The 19,079-nt window shown below is 40.1% G+C and overlaps 1 protein-coding gene across 1 annotated transcript in view; it reads right to left on the bottom strand.

Annotated features, from left to right (window-relative positions):
- Positions 1-19,079, bottom strand: part of cachd1 (cache domain containing 1) — an 81,038-nt gene that overhangs the window by 30,445 nt on the left and 31,514 nt on the right. The window contains exons 3-4 of the mRNA XM_053499261.1: positions 11,960-12,108; positions 4,722-4,828 (exon numbers count right to left, since the gene is read on the bottom strand). Coding sequence (XP_053355236.1) covers positions 4,722-4,828; positions 11,960-12,108 — 256 coding nt within the window. The remainder of the gene's footprint in view (positions 1-4,721; positions 4,829-11,959; positions 12,109-19,079) is intronic.

Below are 19,079 nucleotides of genomic sequence, written 5' to 3'. Positions count from 1 at the left end.
GTCCTGTAAGGATCTGCTGTTAACGACTCGGTGCCAGATACAACAGCACACCTTCAGAGGCCTTGCGCCGTCCATGTCTCAATGGGTCTGGGCTTTTTCCTGGCACAAGGGAGACCTACACTATTTGTATACTGTATACCCACTTGAATTGAAATGTTAATAAAGATCCTTTTACATCTTGTGTTAAAAGTAGTTTTGCACATTTTATTAATATTTAAAAAAAAAATATGATCACTCAAGGAGGCGCTTTCTATTCTTTCCTAAAATGAAAACAATATTATCCAAACAGCTCTAGGGAGTCAGCTGTAACGCCCATCACCCAGACCACTACAGCACTGTACTCTTGGCACACGGTAATGCTGCAGTGTTAATGTAGTGTGACGAGGCAGCCTGAATGTGTTTTGCTTGGACATGCCTCTGGTTTGTGAGGCCCTGAGCCCAGATTCAAACAGACAGGATCATCCTATCCAAACACCCCAATCACATCGCTCACTCTGCCATAAGTGTTTATTTAATCTGCGCAAACAAGGTACAAGGAAGACAGAGCATTGGACGTGGGATAAATAACCCTCTACACCTGGATAATAGTAGTGCTATAATAGTAAAGATCAGCTTCAGCTTTAAAACAAGAAGTTCCTTATCTGTTTCATCGTTCCGGGATGTAATTAGTCCATTCTCAGTGGAACAGGAACTACTTGAGGACCAAACTGGCATGAGACGTAGTGTCGCTGAAGTTGATTTGTTAGGTAAGTTTCACTATGAATATAGTCCTTCAAGCTTCATGAGGTTAGTGCTTCCAAAAGATATAATTTTTTAAGAACGTGACATAGAAGGCAGGTATAAGTTGAGCTGACGTTTATGTTTTATGTATTTTTTCTCTCCAGATGTTGGGGCTAGGAAAGAACCTCTCCTCTGTTGTGCTTATTAGATAAACCTCCGATTACAAAACCTGTCGCAGATGTGATATAGACACTGGAGGGGGTTTACTCATCTATACCGCTTTATCCTGTATATTCAGGGTTGCGGGGGGTCTGGAGCCTATCACAAGAGGCTTAGGGCACACGGCGGGGGACAGGGTGCCAATCCATCACAAGGCACACACATACATACACTTACTCTCACACTCATTCACACACTACGGGCAATTCGAAAACGACACTTATCCTAATCCGCATCTCTTTAAACTGTGGGAGGAAACCTGGAGAACCTGGAAGAAACCCACCAAGCAGGGTGATCGTGCAAACTCCATAAACTCAGAGACGGGAATCGAACCCGGACCCTGGAGATGCAAAGCCACAGTGCTAACCACAACACCACCGTGGAGGGAATTTAATGCTATGTATATTCATGCTAAGTTTGCAGTAATTTATTAAATTTCATTTGTATAGCACTTTTAACAATTGTCATAGTCACAAAGCAGCCTTAAACAATCTAAAGAATTATGGAAGTTTGTATGAAATATGAATGTGTATAATTCAAAATGATAAGACTGTACCTGATGAGTAAGCCGAGGACGACAGCAACATTGGAAAGGAAAAACTCCCTGAGATGTCAATAGGCAGAAACTTTGAGAGAAACCAGACTAAACAGAGAACCCATCCTCATTTGGGTGATAACATGTGGTACATGGCATGAACTATAGTTTTTTTAAGGATTTTTTGTGATTTCCTCCATAATTTAGCCGTAACCACCTCATTTCCCACCTTAAAGGCTACAACCACCAAACAAGGATGGCAAATCCTAACACGTGCTTCCTCCAACCCACATGAAGCCACCAAAAGCATCTTTTCGAACTGCTCGCTTACGCACCGTTGCGGGCGGCGTAACATACTCAGAGGACAGCGCTATCCACTCCTTTCTCTTGCATGAGCTCACGAACACCCGTAATTGGCTGTAGAGCCGTAATCGATGTGAGAGCCTCAAGTGCCTGCCTCCCATTAATTTTTTTGGGCTGTGGAACAAATAATTATTAATAATTAATTAATTATTATTTCTTATGGGAAAATTTGCTTTGATTTATGTTTGTTTTGGAATATGAGCCCGGTCCCGGAAAAAATTATGTTCGTAATCCAAGGTTCCATTGTATTTATAAAACCGTGAAATTGTTATCCCATCAGCACATAATTATAGTTATAATCGTATCAGGAGGTGACTGGTGATTTCCATCCCTACTCTTACATTTGTTTGAGTATTCTGCACAAACAAAAGTCCCGGTTTGACTTGAACACGCCTTGTAAAAAAGCTGAGAGTGAATGCTGCAGTAAAGACACATTTTTAGGGTGCAAAAAGAACTTAAAATTTGCTTTGTACCGTGCAACAGCTGAAAACTGAAAGACTAAAATAGTAAAGCTTGTGTGAGGAGGAAAAACAAGAGCAGAGAAATATAATAAGAACTAATATATGATTGGGTCAACCTTCAGTAAATAAGGAGGCACTGTAATTCTGAGCAATCTGGATGCCCTTAACTCAAGCTCTTAACAGGAAAGAAAAGGCCAGACACATCCACCAGCACCCTGCACCATTAATCAGCACTGAGTGCATAAACAGGAACTTTGGAGCATGTCGACAGTTTGAAGAATCATATACATTCACTGCTCCACAACACTTAATCCTCCACTCAGTGTTTAGAGAAGCTGAAAAGCACTACCATAAGGAAAAGGACTTCATTTCCTCGATCCCTCCCCTCAGGCTCTGAAACCATGCTCCTTCATTCCATTTCATTACATGTTCGCCTTCTCTTGAGTCCTTTCGTTCCGTTAGACGAAGTCCTATTATAAAATGCATTTCTCGTTACTGCTGATGTCTTAACATTATGATAGAACACTTTAAATTAGGGCTGCATGCGTCTACAACTCCATGTCCAAATTAGCTGAGCTCTCTCTGATATATACATAGGTGTTCCTGTTCATGAGTGAAATTAACTACTGTATAGCGTTATGCCAACACTTTCACAACCAAAAACCTTTAAAGTGTTAGAACTTTTTTCCCTCGAACATCGGCAAAACCTTATGAACAATAACATTTCCAAACACTGACCTTGCCTGCAATGGTAGCAGATCTGTTACACTGAAGCATCGGTAGAGAAAGAACACTGGATCTCTAAATGATTAGGTTAACAAGTTAGCTAGCTAGCCCATGCACAACATTACTGCTTTCCAGTGTTCCCTTGCTGTAAACCCTGTGGTTGGACAAAGAACTTGCCACTTGGGCAAGTGAGAAAGACATTTTTTTGTTTGTTTTTAACCCATTATTACATGAAAGAAATTATTATTGTCGATTGATCAGACGCTGTGCTCGTGGGTTCTTAATTAAACAGCTGCCATCCTTCTGGATTCTCGATTAATCAGATTTAGTGGTCCAGGCTTATCGATAAATTAGATAATCCTGAGCCTTTATCTAATAAACCTTGATTCATCAGTGGGTCTTTTTTGTTGTCAGGTCCTGCTTTAAAAGCACAGACACACTACATACTTTAAGTTGTGGGTAAAAACTTTGCACTTAAATATTTATTAAAGCAAACTCTTTAAAAATGCAAGGTGTGTATAAAATGATATGGAGAACACACTTCTCTTGTAGAGTTTAAGGCTTCCGATTATTTTACCCACCTGTTTACAGCAGTTAGTTTTACGATATTAAAATGTTCTCCGTCCTTCCTCTTTGGAAGCACTCGCAGTTTCTGCTCTATACGTATATATCCTCTCTGACATCACCTCGTTTATCTGCTCACTCACACCCTGGTTAAGTGAGTCCCGAGCCTCACTTCATCTGAAAAGTGACACTCATGCATGACAGCCGAAAGTGCGCTAAAGCACTCTGGGGGAATAAACACGTTGAGAGGCGAGGAGGAGAGAGGGGAAGAGGGGAGGAGTGTGTGGAGAGAGGAGAGTCTCTCATTCATCAGACAGAAGGCCGTAGCTCTCATGTCTGCTCTCCACACTGCATGTCTCTGCTCTGTCCTCAGCACTGTTTAGACTAACTGCACACAAACGTCCTGATGTTAATCTCGCCGCTGCATGATAAAAAGCCACACTGTGACCTGATTGTTTTAGGAAAAACACGCCTTGTGAATGACGATGAATCGGAATAATCTTGCTGCAGGGAGCAGGAATGCGGCGGGAGTGGAACAGGAAACAAGTGGAGTCAAAAAACACGAGTCTGCAGAAATGCTGCAGCAAGAAGCAAGGAAGTCTACAAACACACACCGAAATATTTGTTTAAAATTCACTCAAGGCATCGCTGCTGAAGGGAATACGCAGTCCGAGTTAAGTGAGACAAATCTCTCTCAGACACACACACACCTACAAGAGGACACACACAAACACACACACATTCCTGCAAGAGGACACACAAACACACAAGGAGGGACACAAACACACACCTCTGCAAGAGTGGACACAAGGACATGTACAACAGCAAGAGCACAAACACAAACACTCAAGAATGCTTACAATGCAAAACTCAGCTTTGCAGCGCCTTCAACACACAGGAAGAGTACACACGCACACACACGCAGCAAAGCACACACAACAGCAAAGTCATAAATACACCAACAGTAAGAGCAAAAACATCAAAATCCCAGAAGCAGTGTCTCCCTAAAAGGTGACGTCAGGTGTCCTCTTTAAAACTGTTGCCATAGTAGCCAGGTGAAAGTGAACGTCCTGTGTGTGTGTGTGCGTGTGTGTGTGTGCGCATGCATGCGTATATGCACACGTCACACTCACCTGAATTGAGGTCTCGTCCGGGATTGAAAGCTCGGCTGTTGACGTTGGGGGACAGTCGATCGCAGCTGATGGTTTTTGACACATTTGTGTTAAAATTTCCATCAAACCTGCAAACAAACAGAAATAAACATATTTCAGGTTAATTCTGTCTCATTCTAGAGTCTTCTCTACATTAAGCTCTTCACCTGCATCTCTATGACTATGACACACTGCGCTACTTCAACACGACGGGCTGATCTGAGCTTGAGTGGCAACGGGTTTCTGGTGTTTCTATGTCAAGTGGCCAGTGAGGATCATCTGCGCATGATAAAAGATACACGCTGCACAACTGTCCTAACATTCCTCAGCTGGAAGAAATCAGCCGTTAGCCTTGAAGGACACATACACAGGCTAAGAGTTTTACATAAATCCTGTATAAGAATCTATCTCAGCTGTAAGTGAGAATGTTTATTCACACCAAACTGGCTGCATGTGTGTGTGTGTGGAGAGAGAGATGGTGTTTCACAGCTGTTCCTCCCTATGCATCTAATGGAGGACTTGTCTCCAAAAGAGTTCAGTGTCGTCATGTAATCTGTGCGGCTCCGGTCTTCTCCAGCCTCCTCCGGCCACCACGCGCCCTCCTGCCACCTTTAATGACCACCACTCTGTAAAACTACCCTAATCCACCCTCCTGCCCTAGTTCGCCCTCCTCACTCTCTCTTGTCCTCCAGCTCCCCACCCCTCCCACCCGGCTGCCTCGTGATTGACGGCTGCTGTGATGTGCAAAGCGCTTTGAACTTCAGACATTTAATTCCCACCAGGCTCTCGTCATTAGAATTCTCCTTCAGTACACTTTTTACAAGTAGCGTGCTAGGCAAATGTGCTAGATAAAAAAAGAAAGGAAAAAAAAAAGGAAAATAGATTTGCAAACACTTTGAATTGAACATCAGAAAAGAGCGGAGGGGAGGCGGAGGCCGAGAGGACGCCGGAGCAACAGACACGTGCTGAGACAGACCGACTGAGAGCACTCCACTTCCTCCTCGAACACTGATTTAAGCTCGATGTGCAAATGTGGGTCTAAATAAGACCTGCAGGACAGCAAGCACTAAAAAAAAATATTTTTAAAAATCTAGCCGTGGCTAAACTGAGAAAACAATATCGGGCACATATGGATCGTTTTAATGCTGAATATTATAGATTTTATTATTTTTCCTGAAATAGTATAGTATCCATTTTTAACTGTAAAGGGGAAAGTCATAGCAAATCACTATTATAACTAAACTAACTTTAGCGAAACATTCACATCCGCAAAGGGTCAGGAGGATTCAACAAACAAACAAAAAAAATAAATAAATAAAAAAGATTGCCTGATCATCCTGTTCTTGTCCAAATGAGGAAAACTGACTCATTCTCCAGCAAGCTCAGTAAAACCTAACGGCTGTTTCACTTATAGTACTGTGCAAAAGTCTTGGGCACATACAAAACTATGGCATAAGCAACAGATGGTTTTGAAAACATCTATGTAAAAGAAACGTCTACAGTATTAAGAGCAATAAAGAGTAATAAAATAAACAGTTTTAGACACAGATTTGTGCAGTTTTATAAGAAAACAGCTGGTAGGTTTTACTGAGTTTGCTGGCGCATATATGTTCTTCTGGTAACTTTGTCACACTCGTTGCTTTCTATTTTTATGCAAATCCTAGGAGCGTACATTAGGTTTTTAGTTTCTATTTAAAAACTGGTCAGTCTTTTTTTCTTCACAGCCATGCATATATTCTCCTGTAATGTTATTTATTTATTTATTAAATTCTAAGTTATATATGAAAATACTAAATGATTTTGTACATGATTATGCAGACATGATAAACATGTATAACAAAATTGCTACAACATATAATTTGGTGCCTAAGACTTTTGCACAGTACTGTACATACTTCTTCAATAACCCTTACCCTTTCAAACCCTTAAGCACCAACTGCGTTTCCCCTCAGGATCTCCAGCAGCAGGTGTGCATCAGGGTTTTCCCACTGCACACTCTTACACAGACACCAGATCTCAGACGTAAAGATCACCAAAGCCTGATCCCCCACTGGACGTGTCTCAGACACACTTCCACCCTCATTTAGCAGCACTTGCTTTGGAAGGTGATACGATCAGGTGGCCTGGGGCTGCACTCCAGTGCTAATATAAAGCTCTTACCTCCCTGGAGATAAGATCCATACAGCACTGCCCTACTCTCAGTCCTCATCCATCAGACTGATGGGTCATTAGCGACCCCCAGCATCCAGAGGATAAAAAGAGGCAGGAAATATGGCTTAAGAAAAAGACATGTGGCCCGAGTATACCACACACTGACCGCCATGCTACTGCATCACCGGGTCAGTGCTTACAGAGACAAAATGTGGATTATCAACTAATGAAAGGGCAGAAAAGAGAAAAAACTGGGCTTCATTTAACACTGAATAATTTTAACTAGTACCATATTGCAGTTTGGGTCAGAGAGAGAGGAAGACATTAATGTGCTGTCCTGTCTCTGTTTTAAGTTGGAAGCACCGAAACGTCTTTTGATTCTATTTATTACCGAGAGGCGCCAGGCTGAGGGACTGGAATGTTGGTAAACAAGTATTTTTATGTGGACATGTAAAAACATGGCATTGTATGAAACCAGAAAACGCCAATGTCCAAGTAATTTAGCAATAACATTCCAGTAATCTGAATCAGCTGATACCGATCCCTGATCATGGATGTCCGGCGGTTATCGCGATCTGCCATTTAAAGTCTTCTGTTTACTGTGTGGTATTGTTTATGGATTAATTTACTATTTATAACTGTAAAAAACAACTAATATTCCAAACAGCAGTGTATAAACATAATTACGGTCTGAAAAAGTATCATAAATGTAAAACTTTTACAGTGAAACCTCAGATTGCGAGTAATGCGGTTTGCGAGTGATCCGTAAAACAAAGATTTAAAATAAATTTCAATAAATTATAACAGGTAACAAGTAATCAGTAAAAACATCTGTCACAGTGTGTGCCTGTGATGGGCGTGCACCTCAACCTGTTGTCGCTCCTCGCTCACTCCATAGGCTCCCTATGTAGGTGCCCTCCCCCTCTTGCAGGGGTGGAGAGTGAACCCGTTACATCATCAAATGTAAAACTACAAAGCTCTCTGACACTTGATTAAAGCGCATGCTTTTAATGCATTTGTAACGCTAGTAACGTAATGTTATTGACATATCAATTAATTAATATCAGGATTTCTGCATTTTTAAGAGACACTCTATTCCTCTTATTTTCTCTGGGTAGGTACCAAAAAATGGTTTGTTGTGTTAAAGCTTTTGGCAGATCCCATGTGGTTTTGCTTAAAAAACAAACAAACGTATTTATCTATCCAACACTTAATGTCTTTTATAGAGACTTGGTAATACTCCCAGACATGTTGATGTGGCCGTCGACTCGTGTACGTATTTTGCTTCCTCACCATAGTATCGGTTTATGTGATCAGCCAGCTGAGAAACAACCGATCTGTAAAAATGAAGTGATTATCCGTCGATTTCGATCACAGCACCGATATTTAGTGCAGTTGGTGATGTTACACAACAGACTCAGTCTTAATGCTAAACGATGCTAACATATGTAAATTATTATTGCAATAGAGCATGCAAAGTTATCACTCAGCATCAGGACTCACTATGTTAACATCAGCGATGAATAAAAGGTGTCTGTTGTGGCATACGGCATCGTGCAGTCACGGTAGGGTGGCAAGAGTGAGCTTGGGTTGGCAGGAGGACCTGAAACGCTTCCAATCCTAGCAGTGTGACAGTTCATGCAGTACGCCGGTCATAAGTTTTCTTAAGGTATGAACAGCAATGCGAAGAAATAACATAACCCTGTGTGTACTTTCACAACCACTAACAACGTAATGTTCATCCAGAGGTTTCCTTAAAAAAAAATAAAAAATAAAAAAAAAATTTTTTATATTTTTGCTGTAATTGGATTCTAAAGGACAATATACAGTAGTGTGCAAAAGTTTTGAGCCCCCTCATTTCTTTATATTTTGCTCAAGACTACTGCACTGTACTGTAAATTTAGCCTTAAGTTTGGTTTTGCTTTTAAATCAACAGGAAACCAAAAATTTATGTCACAGTATAAACAGATTATTTTATACCGTGACATTCATTTTTAATATCATAGTACAAATCGCAGTATAAATTGCTAAATAAAGGTTTGAATCTAAGAAAGTTGTTTTAAATGAACCTAGTTAATGAACCCAGGATGACATAAAAAAATCCATTAGAAATTTAATCAGATAAGGGGATGCACGGCCGGGGGCCGGCCGTTTTGAACAGGGGAAGATCACATGGTTACTTGGGGACAGTGGCATGACTGAATACATGAAGCAGCAGCAGTAAGCAATCACTGGGATGAGCACTGAATGATTAAAAGCATTCCTTACATTTTCAGCTGAGCTCAGCGTGTGCTGAAAAACACACAGGCTGGATAAGTAACAAGCACATGATATCAATACAGCGTCCAACACTTGGCTTTTTTTTTCCGTGAGGACAGAAATGGCAACTGGAAGAGCCCATGGGACTGTTTACACCATCACATGGTTCTTATACCATGGCTGCTTGGGATGGTTTACGGCATGATTCCATTCGAGCACCAGTGAAAACAGACCAAGAATCATCGTTTTTAAGAAAACACCAGCACACGCTCCAAACTGGTTGGCCTAAATGCTTGAAGAGAAGCAAAACATTCCCTCCCTTTAAAATCAGGCACTGATATATCTTTTCTGCCAACTTTTCTTTTAAATATAATACTTAAAATAGTTTGCATTAAATTTTCCTTATAGGGTGAAAAACCTCTCTGTAATTTAGGGGGATTTAGTAAAACTCTGCGCACTACAACTGGGATTATCTGTCATTATTTAAAGTATTTTGGAGATCAGAAATATTTCAAATTTTGGTATAAATCAACACGGCTCGGTTACCTCTCAAGTATAGTTTATGGTTAAATAAATGTCACAGTCATATCCAGTACAAATTCACCTCCAACCCACAAGTGAAGGCCCGCAGTGCTGGTTCTGCTTTTCTCTCGCTGCTCGGGGAGAATTTTCCAAAACTGTCACAGTGAGAACTGCAAATTTTCACAAAGTGGTCCAAGAGTCTGGGAGTGTTTATGGAAAGCCTTTGAAGTTTTAGGAGCAATGTGCTATCAGACAGCTCAGTCCCTCTCTCTTTCTGCGCGCACACACACACACACACACACACACGCCCTGAGGTTTCAGAATATATGGGAAACCATCAGGTTTCTGATCCGATTCCCAAACTTGAAGCTCTCACCTTATAGAGGACTTAATGGAAAGTAAGCTTCTAAGCTTTATACGCTTCTGTAGCCAAAAACGTCAAGATCTCAGAACCATAAAAAACTGGAATCTGATTGGCTCTCCACATTTCTGTGAAACAAACTTTGAAACAGTGCAACACAATTGGCTTTATTGGTCATGGGATATAGTCACTGCAGTGAAAAATGGTTTAGTTCATGGCATTCAATTTAGAAATGTTATTCAAGAGTTCAGTTTAAATTTTTTCCATAACCTGGAAAAGGTCTTCGGTTTGCCCCCTTTTTTTTTTTTTTATGTCAGTCAAATATCATTGGCTAAGGTTGGTGATGAGAAATACCAGACATTCTCTAGACTTGGTTAGAGGCCACGTACTTATAAAACATAAATCCAGCAAAAACACACAATAAAAAGGTACAAAATCTAAAATAGCTGTACCTTTTCAGAGTAGAAGGGAAAAACTCTGAGACGACAATAGGAAGAAACCTTGAGAGTAACCAGACTCAACAGGGAACCCATCCTCATTTGAGCGTGTTCCTCAAAATTGAAACCAACACAAGCTGATCACTTGGGAGCTCCAGAATAAGATCCTACACTGGAAACTGATCCATCTCAAACATATTATCATATACAATACTGAAGAATAAAACATGCACTGGGAATTAATGATGGGAATTTGAGTAAACTAATTGAAGATCGCTTACTAATCGATGAAACCACACAGCTCAATACTTCTTGCACCCTATCACTATTACTACACCTAGGGTTCTTTACACATGCATGCATCAACTAGGATTGCTCACATAAGCACCTATTATAGGATATATTACTGTTACAAACAACAGCTGTTACAGTACAAGTACACAGTTATTATATGCGACTAGTTATAGGACTCAAAGAAAAAAAAAGCAACATGAATATTAAGAATATGGAATGAATAAATTCAGCTGCTATTTTTCAGAATGGATTGCTTTAAATGCACAGGAAAGCTATAATCGATAAACCATGATCATCCCATCAATGCTGGAAATACAAAGTGAGCAGTTTGTGAGTTGAAGTCAAATCTGTAATGGAGCAATGCTTTTAGATATGCAGCACTTTCACCTCTTTCATCTAAAACTGAGTGTAGTGTGAAAAGTTTGGTGGTAAACCCCAGAGCAGGGAAGCCTCACTCATGGTGAACTCTGTGCTGTATGGGTGGGTGTGTTAGAAAGACCGGGAATGCTTTCAGAAACGGTTTATGGACCCGCTGTCGATTCATGAAAATTCTTTCTTGGCAGGAAAAAAAAAAAAGTCCCATTCAGGATGTCATCAGAGATTGCAGTAAAGAAACAGAGGGAGGCTCGGTGTGGGAAAGAAAAGGCTTGATAAGGAGATGAAAGATGTGGCTAAAAAATGTCTGAATGAAAATGTGGGGAACAAAGTGAGAAAACAGCAGAAAGAGCGAGAGAGATAGCGAGAGAGAGAGAAAGAGAGAGAGACCAAAAGCATGAGATTTAAGAGATAACTGGAAACTCTGCAAGCTGCTCCCATTGAGATTAAACTTGAAAGCACTGAGCATCTCGTCTCGATTTGAACAGCGCCTCTGTGTTCGAGCTTCCTCTAGAGATAGGACGCTCCTGACATTTAAACACACGATGGTGTGGGTGTGTGTCTCAAATAACTCTAAAGCTCAAAATCTGTCTGTCCAATTACAGCTCTAAACGCTTTAACACGCACAGTGATAAACAACAGTAAATTAGTCCATTTGCATGGGTAAAAAAATAAAATAAAAATGACAGGATCATGTGAAATGCCCTTGTTAATGAGCAACAGTAATAAGGGTCAATAAAAGATCCTCAAAAAGCATGAAAAGAGTGTGTGTAGGGAAGTAGAGCAGAAACAAATCCTCGAGAATTCATTCCTCTACTCACTCCATCATTGAGGGTGGGATGGAGCAGCAGTCCTGGATGTCTGTGAGCGGGGAAGTCAGATGGGCCGTGTACGACGCCTCCACCACCTGCTTGTTCCTGTTCACCACGTCCAGGTAACGGTTAAACTTCTCCCGGATCTTCTTCGCCAACTGAAAACAACAACATGAACTGGAATGAGCAGACGCAATGCGCTGAAACATTCACACTCTGAATCATTTTACTACGTGAGCTCATGACAAAACCTGCTGAAATGATATCTCAAGTCAAAGAGTTCTTTATAATAAATTCATTATACACATTAGATAATTGAGGATGTAATACGTAAACTTTAGGGACAAACTTTATTCAAACAACAACCATGAGGAACCTGGTTATTTATTGCTAACAGAATATTAAATCAAAACAATTTCAGTAGGTAGCTCCTCCGTTTTCTTTATCAACCAAAGAAAGCATGCAGATTTTTTTTTCTCCTTCTGGAGTGACACTGCAAATCGTTTAGCAAGAAGGCACTTGTTTTCAACACAGAACGCTGACTTCCAAAAACCCTTGATAGGTTTATCATGTTCAGCAGCGGCTTGCTTTGTTTCCAGCACTTTTGCATTAACTGTGGATAGCTTCAGGTCAATGCCGGGAAAGCTGATAATGACTCTTTTCATTTTTATCTTTTCATTTAGTCTACTTTGTTTGGTTTCGGCATAGCGTTCCAGCAGCGTTTTAAGGAAGAAGCTGACGGTGTGTTTAATATGTCAGTGAACATGCCTATAAGCACATGTCTATTTCAATCAAGTTTGCAAGTGAAACACGTCCTTCCCATAAAAAGTGGAGAAAAATGAAGTTCATGGACAAATGTTTTTGGTAAGTGACCAAAAACAGAAATAAATAAATAAAAACGTCTGGGGTCTAATCACCCAAACCCACCCACTCACCATCCATCCATCCATCCATCCATCCCTCTTGCACCAAAGCGGTGCTGATATTCAATATACCATGTGTACTTCTGTGATATTGCTAAACTGTATACACGCACACCTATACAGAAGACGGATTCAAATCAATCCAGGACTTTTGACTGTGCAGTATAACACAACAGGGCATTTCTCTATATGCGCCCTTGCTACATTAAAGCACAGATCCCACTAGAGCCTGCAGAAAATTCTCTCACTATGCCCTTCCCATGATCGGGCTGCCTGCTACACATCAGAAACCCTGGCCTCCCAAGAATTCCTTTAATGGCCCAAATATGTACAGATGGTTCAGTGGGAGATCAGGACTGTACGGGTATATAGCAATAACTCCCAGCCCGGTGGTGATGATCTTTAAGCTATCTGCTGATCTTCAAGGATCAGGCGTTCTACTCGCTGAAAGCTTGTAGGAAGGCCTGCAGTGGGCTCAGAATGGAATCGTCATTCACATGCGTGTCAAAAAATAAATAAATTTGCTGCATCCAAGAGTCTCATCACCGACTCTGTAAATTCAATGAATCCATTCAAGGAATTTAATTCACTTGAATACCTTTGCAGTTTCATATAAGATACTAAAGAAAAAAAAAAGTAACAACAATAGTAATAATAATAATTATAATAAGCAGACACTTAGTTCCTGTTTGCTTTCGAATAATGGCATTCAAGTCAGTCTGGGACTGACACTAATTAAAGTGTACAATTAATTAATTAATTAATTAATTTTTAGCAGTAGATCATCAGCAGTCATTACAAACTGACAGAAGGAATGGGGAAACAAGCCTGGGCTCCTAGACCTACTGTAGAAGGGTGTGGCTTCACGCCAATTCAAACTCTTCGTCACCTTGTTACTGGAACTAAGTTCACATTGATTTGTCTATGAATATTAAACCTTTACCGCTGCCACATAAAAGGATGGCAAACACTAAAAGCTCTACAGCAGACTCAAAAAAAGGAAAAAAGCTTTAACACAATTATGAATATCTATTTGGGATCCATAAATAACGTGATAACGTAAAGAGAAGCAGCACAGGCAGCAGTCCAGATTACTTGTTTCATTAAAGCTGCGGGTGAAGTGAGTGATTAATGTGCTTCCCCAGACTGGGCTTACATCAAAGCGAGCAAGCGTCAACCGCAGAGACTAAAAAATCACTCGGAATTAGACATGCACTGCGAGTATAACCTACGCTCCACATGGCAGATAAATGACTGGAGGGAAAAGATGTGTGAGGTGTAGATGAGTTTTCAGATCAGTGTGAGAACTTGGTGACTCCCGCGTGAGGGTTTAATGCTGAAATAACCGCACGTCTATGAACTCTGGTTTATTTATCCAGCAAGAAGTTCCCGGAGGGAAATTAAGAGCTCGAGCAGTACTGGCTCGGCAATAAGGGTTCCCCCAGGTGTTGAACATAAATTACGCGCGCACCAGCGTTTTTCATTCAACGCCGGCTCATTTAGCAAAGCGGCAATGCGCAGGAGAACTGTTGGGATCCTCGCACGCACAAAAAAAAAAAAAAAAAAAAAAAAACACATTAAGACACTCAACCACATCACAAATCATGCACGCACACGCCAAACACAACACTGCCTTGCACCTAATACTCTATAATAGCTGCAGCATGACAATCAACCCACCTCATTTGTCCAAAAAAAAAAAAAAAAGACGAGCACCAAAAAACACAGACGCTGTTAAGGATATGGAGAAAAAGGAAAAAGCCCATGACCCATTCACCTTGTGCACCTCAGCTACAGCTTGGCAATTAGAGGTAAAGCTGGCGCACTGCTCGACCAAAAATAACATGAGGAAAAGGAAAAGGTCTACGTGTGGCCCGGTATCAGGAATAACAAAAGGAGATCCAAACTGAGCAAATCCAAACAGGCATAATGAAACCAGGTCGATTGTAACAGACTTGAGAATTGATGAATAAGGTAAAATCTACAAGCAATAACAATTCTGTCATTGCATAAACTGATTTATGATTCCATGATTCTGCACGAGGCTAAAGTTTATACAAGGTTCTCCCTCAAAGCTTATAAAAGTGAAAGGGAGATCATAATGTGATCCACCTGTTAAATAAATACGAGAGCGAGTCAAAAAGCATACGCACTTAGGTCATATTAAAACTTCTGTTAGCCGCGCTCATCAGTGCGTTCCGTTCAAGGCTACTGTCTCCCCGGTCACTTGCTGTGCAGGTGTGAATGTATTCCATCAGTTCATTTGTAACTGCGGTGTGAGCTAAATGGATGCCCCAATTGTGATTTGCACAAAAGAAGAGCAGTGTGCAGTGATTAGTTTTTTTGTGGCCTGAGGGTGTACCTGGTGGGTGTACCTGGTGGGCATCAACAGAAGCGATTAGATATCTGTAATCAAACTTTGGACAAATACACTAAAGAAGGATTTAGAGAATTATTACCAGTGATGAGACACAGATTCATCACCACCAGTCTGAGAGTAAAAACAATGTACAACAAAAACGGAAACATCCTCAATCACAAGCAAGAAAAAGTTCAAAAGTCAACCATCAGCTGGAAAATTAATGTTTACTGTTTTCTGGGATTCTCAAGGAGCAGCACTGGAACATTATCAGGTAAAAGGTTCAACAATCAACAGTGCTCACTACAGTGAGATGCTTATTGAAGAGCTGAACTTCGGATTAAACGCAGAGCACTGCTACCACTCATGAGCTGTGATCTTGCACTCTTCAACCTACACTGTCGACACTCTGTCCTTCCTATAGCCCATAACTTTGCCTATAACTGTTTGGTCCCCTAAAAGCAGCCCTACAAGGATGACGGTTCACTTCTGAAGAATAAGTTAGGATAGCGGTTCAATCGTGGTTCGTAGCTCAGCCTTAAACATTTTCTAATAAAAAACATGAAAGCTTGTTGACCAAGTTTATCGAAAAGCAGGAAGACTATGCCGAAAATTCATGTCTTTGTTAATTAAAACAAATTCTACAGCCAGAGTGCAAATCATTTTTGACTTCGTACATTAAAGAGAAACAACTCTTCACTCTATAACAGTGGTGTCAAAAGTATTCACATTCATTACTTGGGCAGAAGTATAGATACTCGGGTTTGAAAAGACTTCTTTAGAAGTTGAAGTATCAACTCAAGCTTTTTACTCAAGTAAAAGTGTAAAAGTACTGGTTTCAAAACTACTTAAAATATAAAAGTAAAAGTAACGTAAGGGGGGAAAAATGCATTGAGGATAAAAGCTGAGGCTGTGCCACGGGCCTATATACTGCACTAACACCTCCTCGCTGGTGCTTGGTTGTGACATTTCGCTCGAATCTTGAGTCTCTATCATGGACATCTTCGTCTACTTATTACAACCTTATCAACCGAAAATGCTATTTTATTAAAACGTCCTTGCTTGAGTGTGTGACGTAACGTCATGTGCAGGTGTGATGGATCGCGTACCAACCAATAGGGTGTCGGAATGGTATGTTTATACTTCTCATCTAACCACAATCAAATTCGCTTCATACGGATGGATATCCTTTTTTTGTTTTTGTTTTTTTGTTTGTTTTTTGAATGACGAGCTGAAATAAAATAGGAGTACCGAGGCTATTTTTAAAATGTAAGGAGTAGAAAGTCAAGATAATTGCGTGAAAATGTAAAGAGTAAAAGTAAAAAGTCGGCTGAAAAATAATAACTCCAGTAAAGTATAGATACCCAAAATTTCTACTTAAGTAAAGTAACGAAGTATTTGTACTTCGTTACTTGACACCTCTGCTCTATAAAGGAGAGAAACATTTAAAACAGTTTTAATTGGCTTCTTTTTTTATACGAATGTGCCACGTCAGCTAAAACCAAAACCTGAATATCACAGGTTCTCTTCAAAGCCAATGTTGTCCATTTCATAAGTCGCATAAATAAGCAATTTCCTTGAATTATGGCTGTTTAAGCAATTTTCACCAACTTCTCTTTTACTTTAAAGAGTTAAAACTGGTGTAATTGTGAACAGACAGAAAAAAGTGAACAGCACCTGTGTCTTTGACTATCTTTAAATCTGCCTCAAAGTAAATAAGGAAAAATGATATACACAAAGCCAAATCTGATATCAGCCTTCACTCCAAATCAGTACGCCGTTCTGTTCCGTGTGCTGTAACGGCGTCTGCAGAAACCCTGACGATAACGAGGCTTTTTATAAATCAGAATTGATAAATAACTCTCTTTATGAAGTCACATGAACAGATGTTTGTCTTTCGCAGCTAAGACATGCGACATATAGAAATCTGTGGCCAGGATTGAGGGTTTTTAGTCCCTGCCGGTTGTAGGTACTCTAAATCTATAAGCTGGATCACAACGTTGATGAGATCTCACTTCTGATTGGTGGATCTGACAATATTTCCAGCTGCACCAGTTTGATTTAATACCAATTCTCCAGTCAAACACTCGTTCACAGGGATTTGCACAACAGACACTCTAGATGATTTTCTCTATTTTTCAGAGCTTTGGAACACTCAGAGGTAAAGCTGTGACTAAGCTTCATGACATTTAGGAGTAGGGTTTGGCTTGTTTTTTCCCCAAAGTGCATTTTTTTGTTTTTATTGACTTCACAATAAAATAAAAATGGAGGTTGTTAAGAAACAAATGTTTGCTGCTATTATGTTCGAGGCAGCAGGAACAATCTTGTTGTTGTGGATGCGTCATTGCAACAGGATATTCTACAGCATACAAAATGGCGATTGAAAACTAGACTATAGGACAAAATTGGTCAGAAACCAAATCTATAATATTTCTTGCTAAACATGTGGCCAAAAGTTTGTGGACACACTTCCTCAAGCTGTGAACTCAAAGTTGGAAGCAAAGAACTGTCCAGAACGACTTTAAACTTAGAAGCTCAAACATGTTTCTGGTTTCTGAGGACATGCTCACTCTCTCTTCCTATTGTTTCGCAGCTTAATTAAAAATTAAGATTCAATGATTTGGCACATGAACCTTACAGCACAGTGAAATTATTATTTTTTTTGCATATCCAAGTTACTAAGCTGGGGCTCTTGAGCAAGGTTCCTTACCCCTATCTGCTCCAGGGGTCCTGCTTCCAGACTGACCCTGCTGCTCTATTAACTTAAATATGCAACAAAAAAATAATCATTTCACTGTGCTGTAAGGTAAATGTGAAAAATCATTGAATCTTAATGTTCTTAATATCCTGAAAGAAGTTTTCACGTTTAAATGTCTTTATTGTTAATGCGCACAGGCTTAAACCGAACTATATCTGTGAAAAAATAAATAAACAAACACTAACTACGCTTATTTTTATATTTTATATACATGTTATATAAAATATAAAAATATGTTTTTATATAAAATGTTATGAATTAAAAAAACATTTTAATTATTGACAGACTATTCACCTATCAAAATTTAGTTGAGACCCGACACCCACATGACGCAAACTCCATGAAGACATGGTTTAAAGTGGAGGAACATGAGTGTCCTGACTTCAACCCCTCTGAACACCTTTAAGATAAACTGCGGTGCCGACTGAACCCTCACCTGATATCAGAGCCTGACCTCACTAAAGAAAAATTAAACTAGAGTTTGTTTTAGCAGTCTATAAAGGAGACCATGCAAAAAAAAAAGTACATGACCAGGTGTGCACAAACTTTTGCCCATCTTGTGGCGTTGGAAACCCGACATGCGTCTGAAATGAATCACAATAATCATAAGAACTGATATTTTTCACATAGGCCACTTTCAGAATAGACGGAAAAAAGGAGGTGAAGTGACGATAGTAAAATAACTCCTGAAATCCCAGGTGCTTCGTGTCTGTGTCATTTCAGCAGGCCGACTGCTTTATCGTGTACTCCCAAAGCTCAGACATTAATGCACTGGTAGTAATTGAGGTGCCAGAACACTCACAGTGCCAACAGACGACTTAATCTCTCACTAACAGACAGTAAACAGCTGCAAAAGTGCAACAGTATCACAGGAACAACTCGCTCACAGGGGGATTTTCCTGGCAAGGAAAAAAATAAAATAAAAATAAAATAAATACACCCCATCTTGGTATATTCATACTGGGTGTTTCTAACGGGAGTGTGCTGCAGGTAATTACACACTGTATACACACAGGCTCTATAACATGCTCAAAGACAGGCAGACAAACGCACATAGATAGACATGCGCTATATATGTAGGTCCACTTA

The sequence above is a fragment of the Clarias gariepinus genome, chromosome 6 (genome assembly GCF_024256425.1).
Source record: "Clarias gariepinus isolate MV-2021 ecotype Netherlands chromosome 6, CGAR_prim_01v2, whole genome shotgun sequence".
NCBI lineage: Eukaryota > Metazoa > Chordata > Actinopteri > Siluriformes > Clariidae > Clarias > Clarias gariepinus.
The sequence above is the reverse complement of the archived record's forward strand: the minus strand, read 5'-3'. Positions and strand labels throughout refer to the sequence as shown.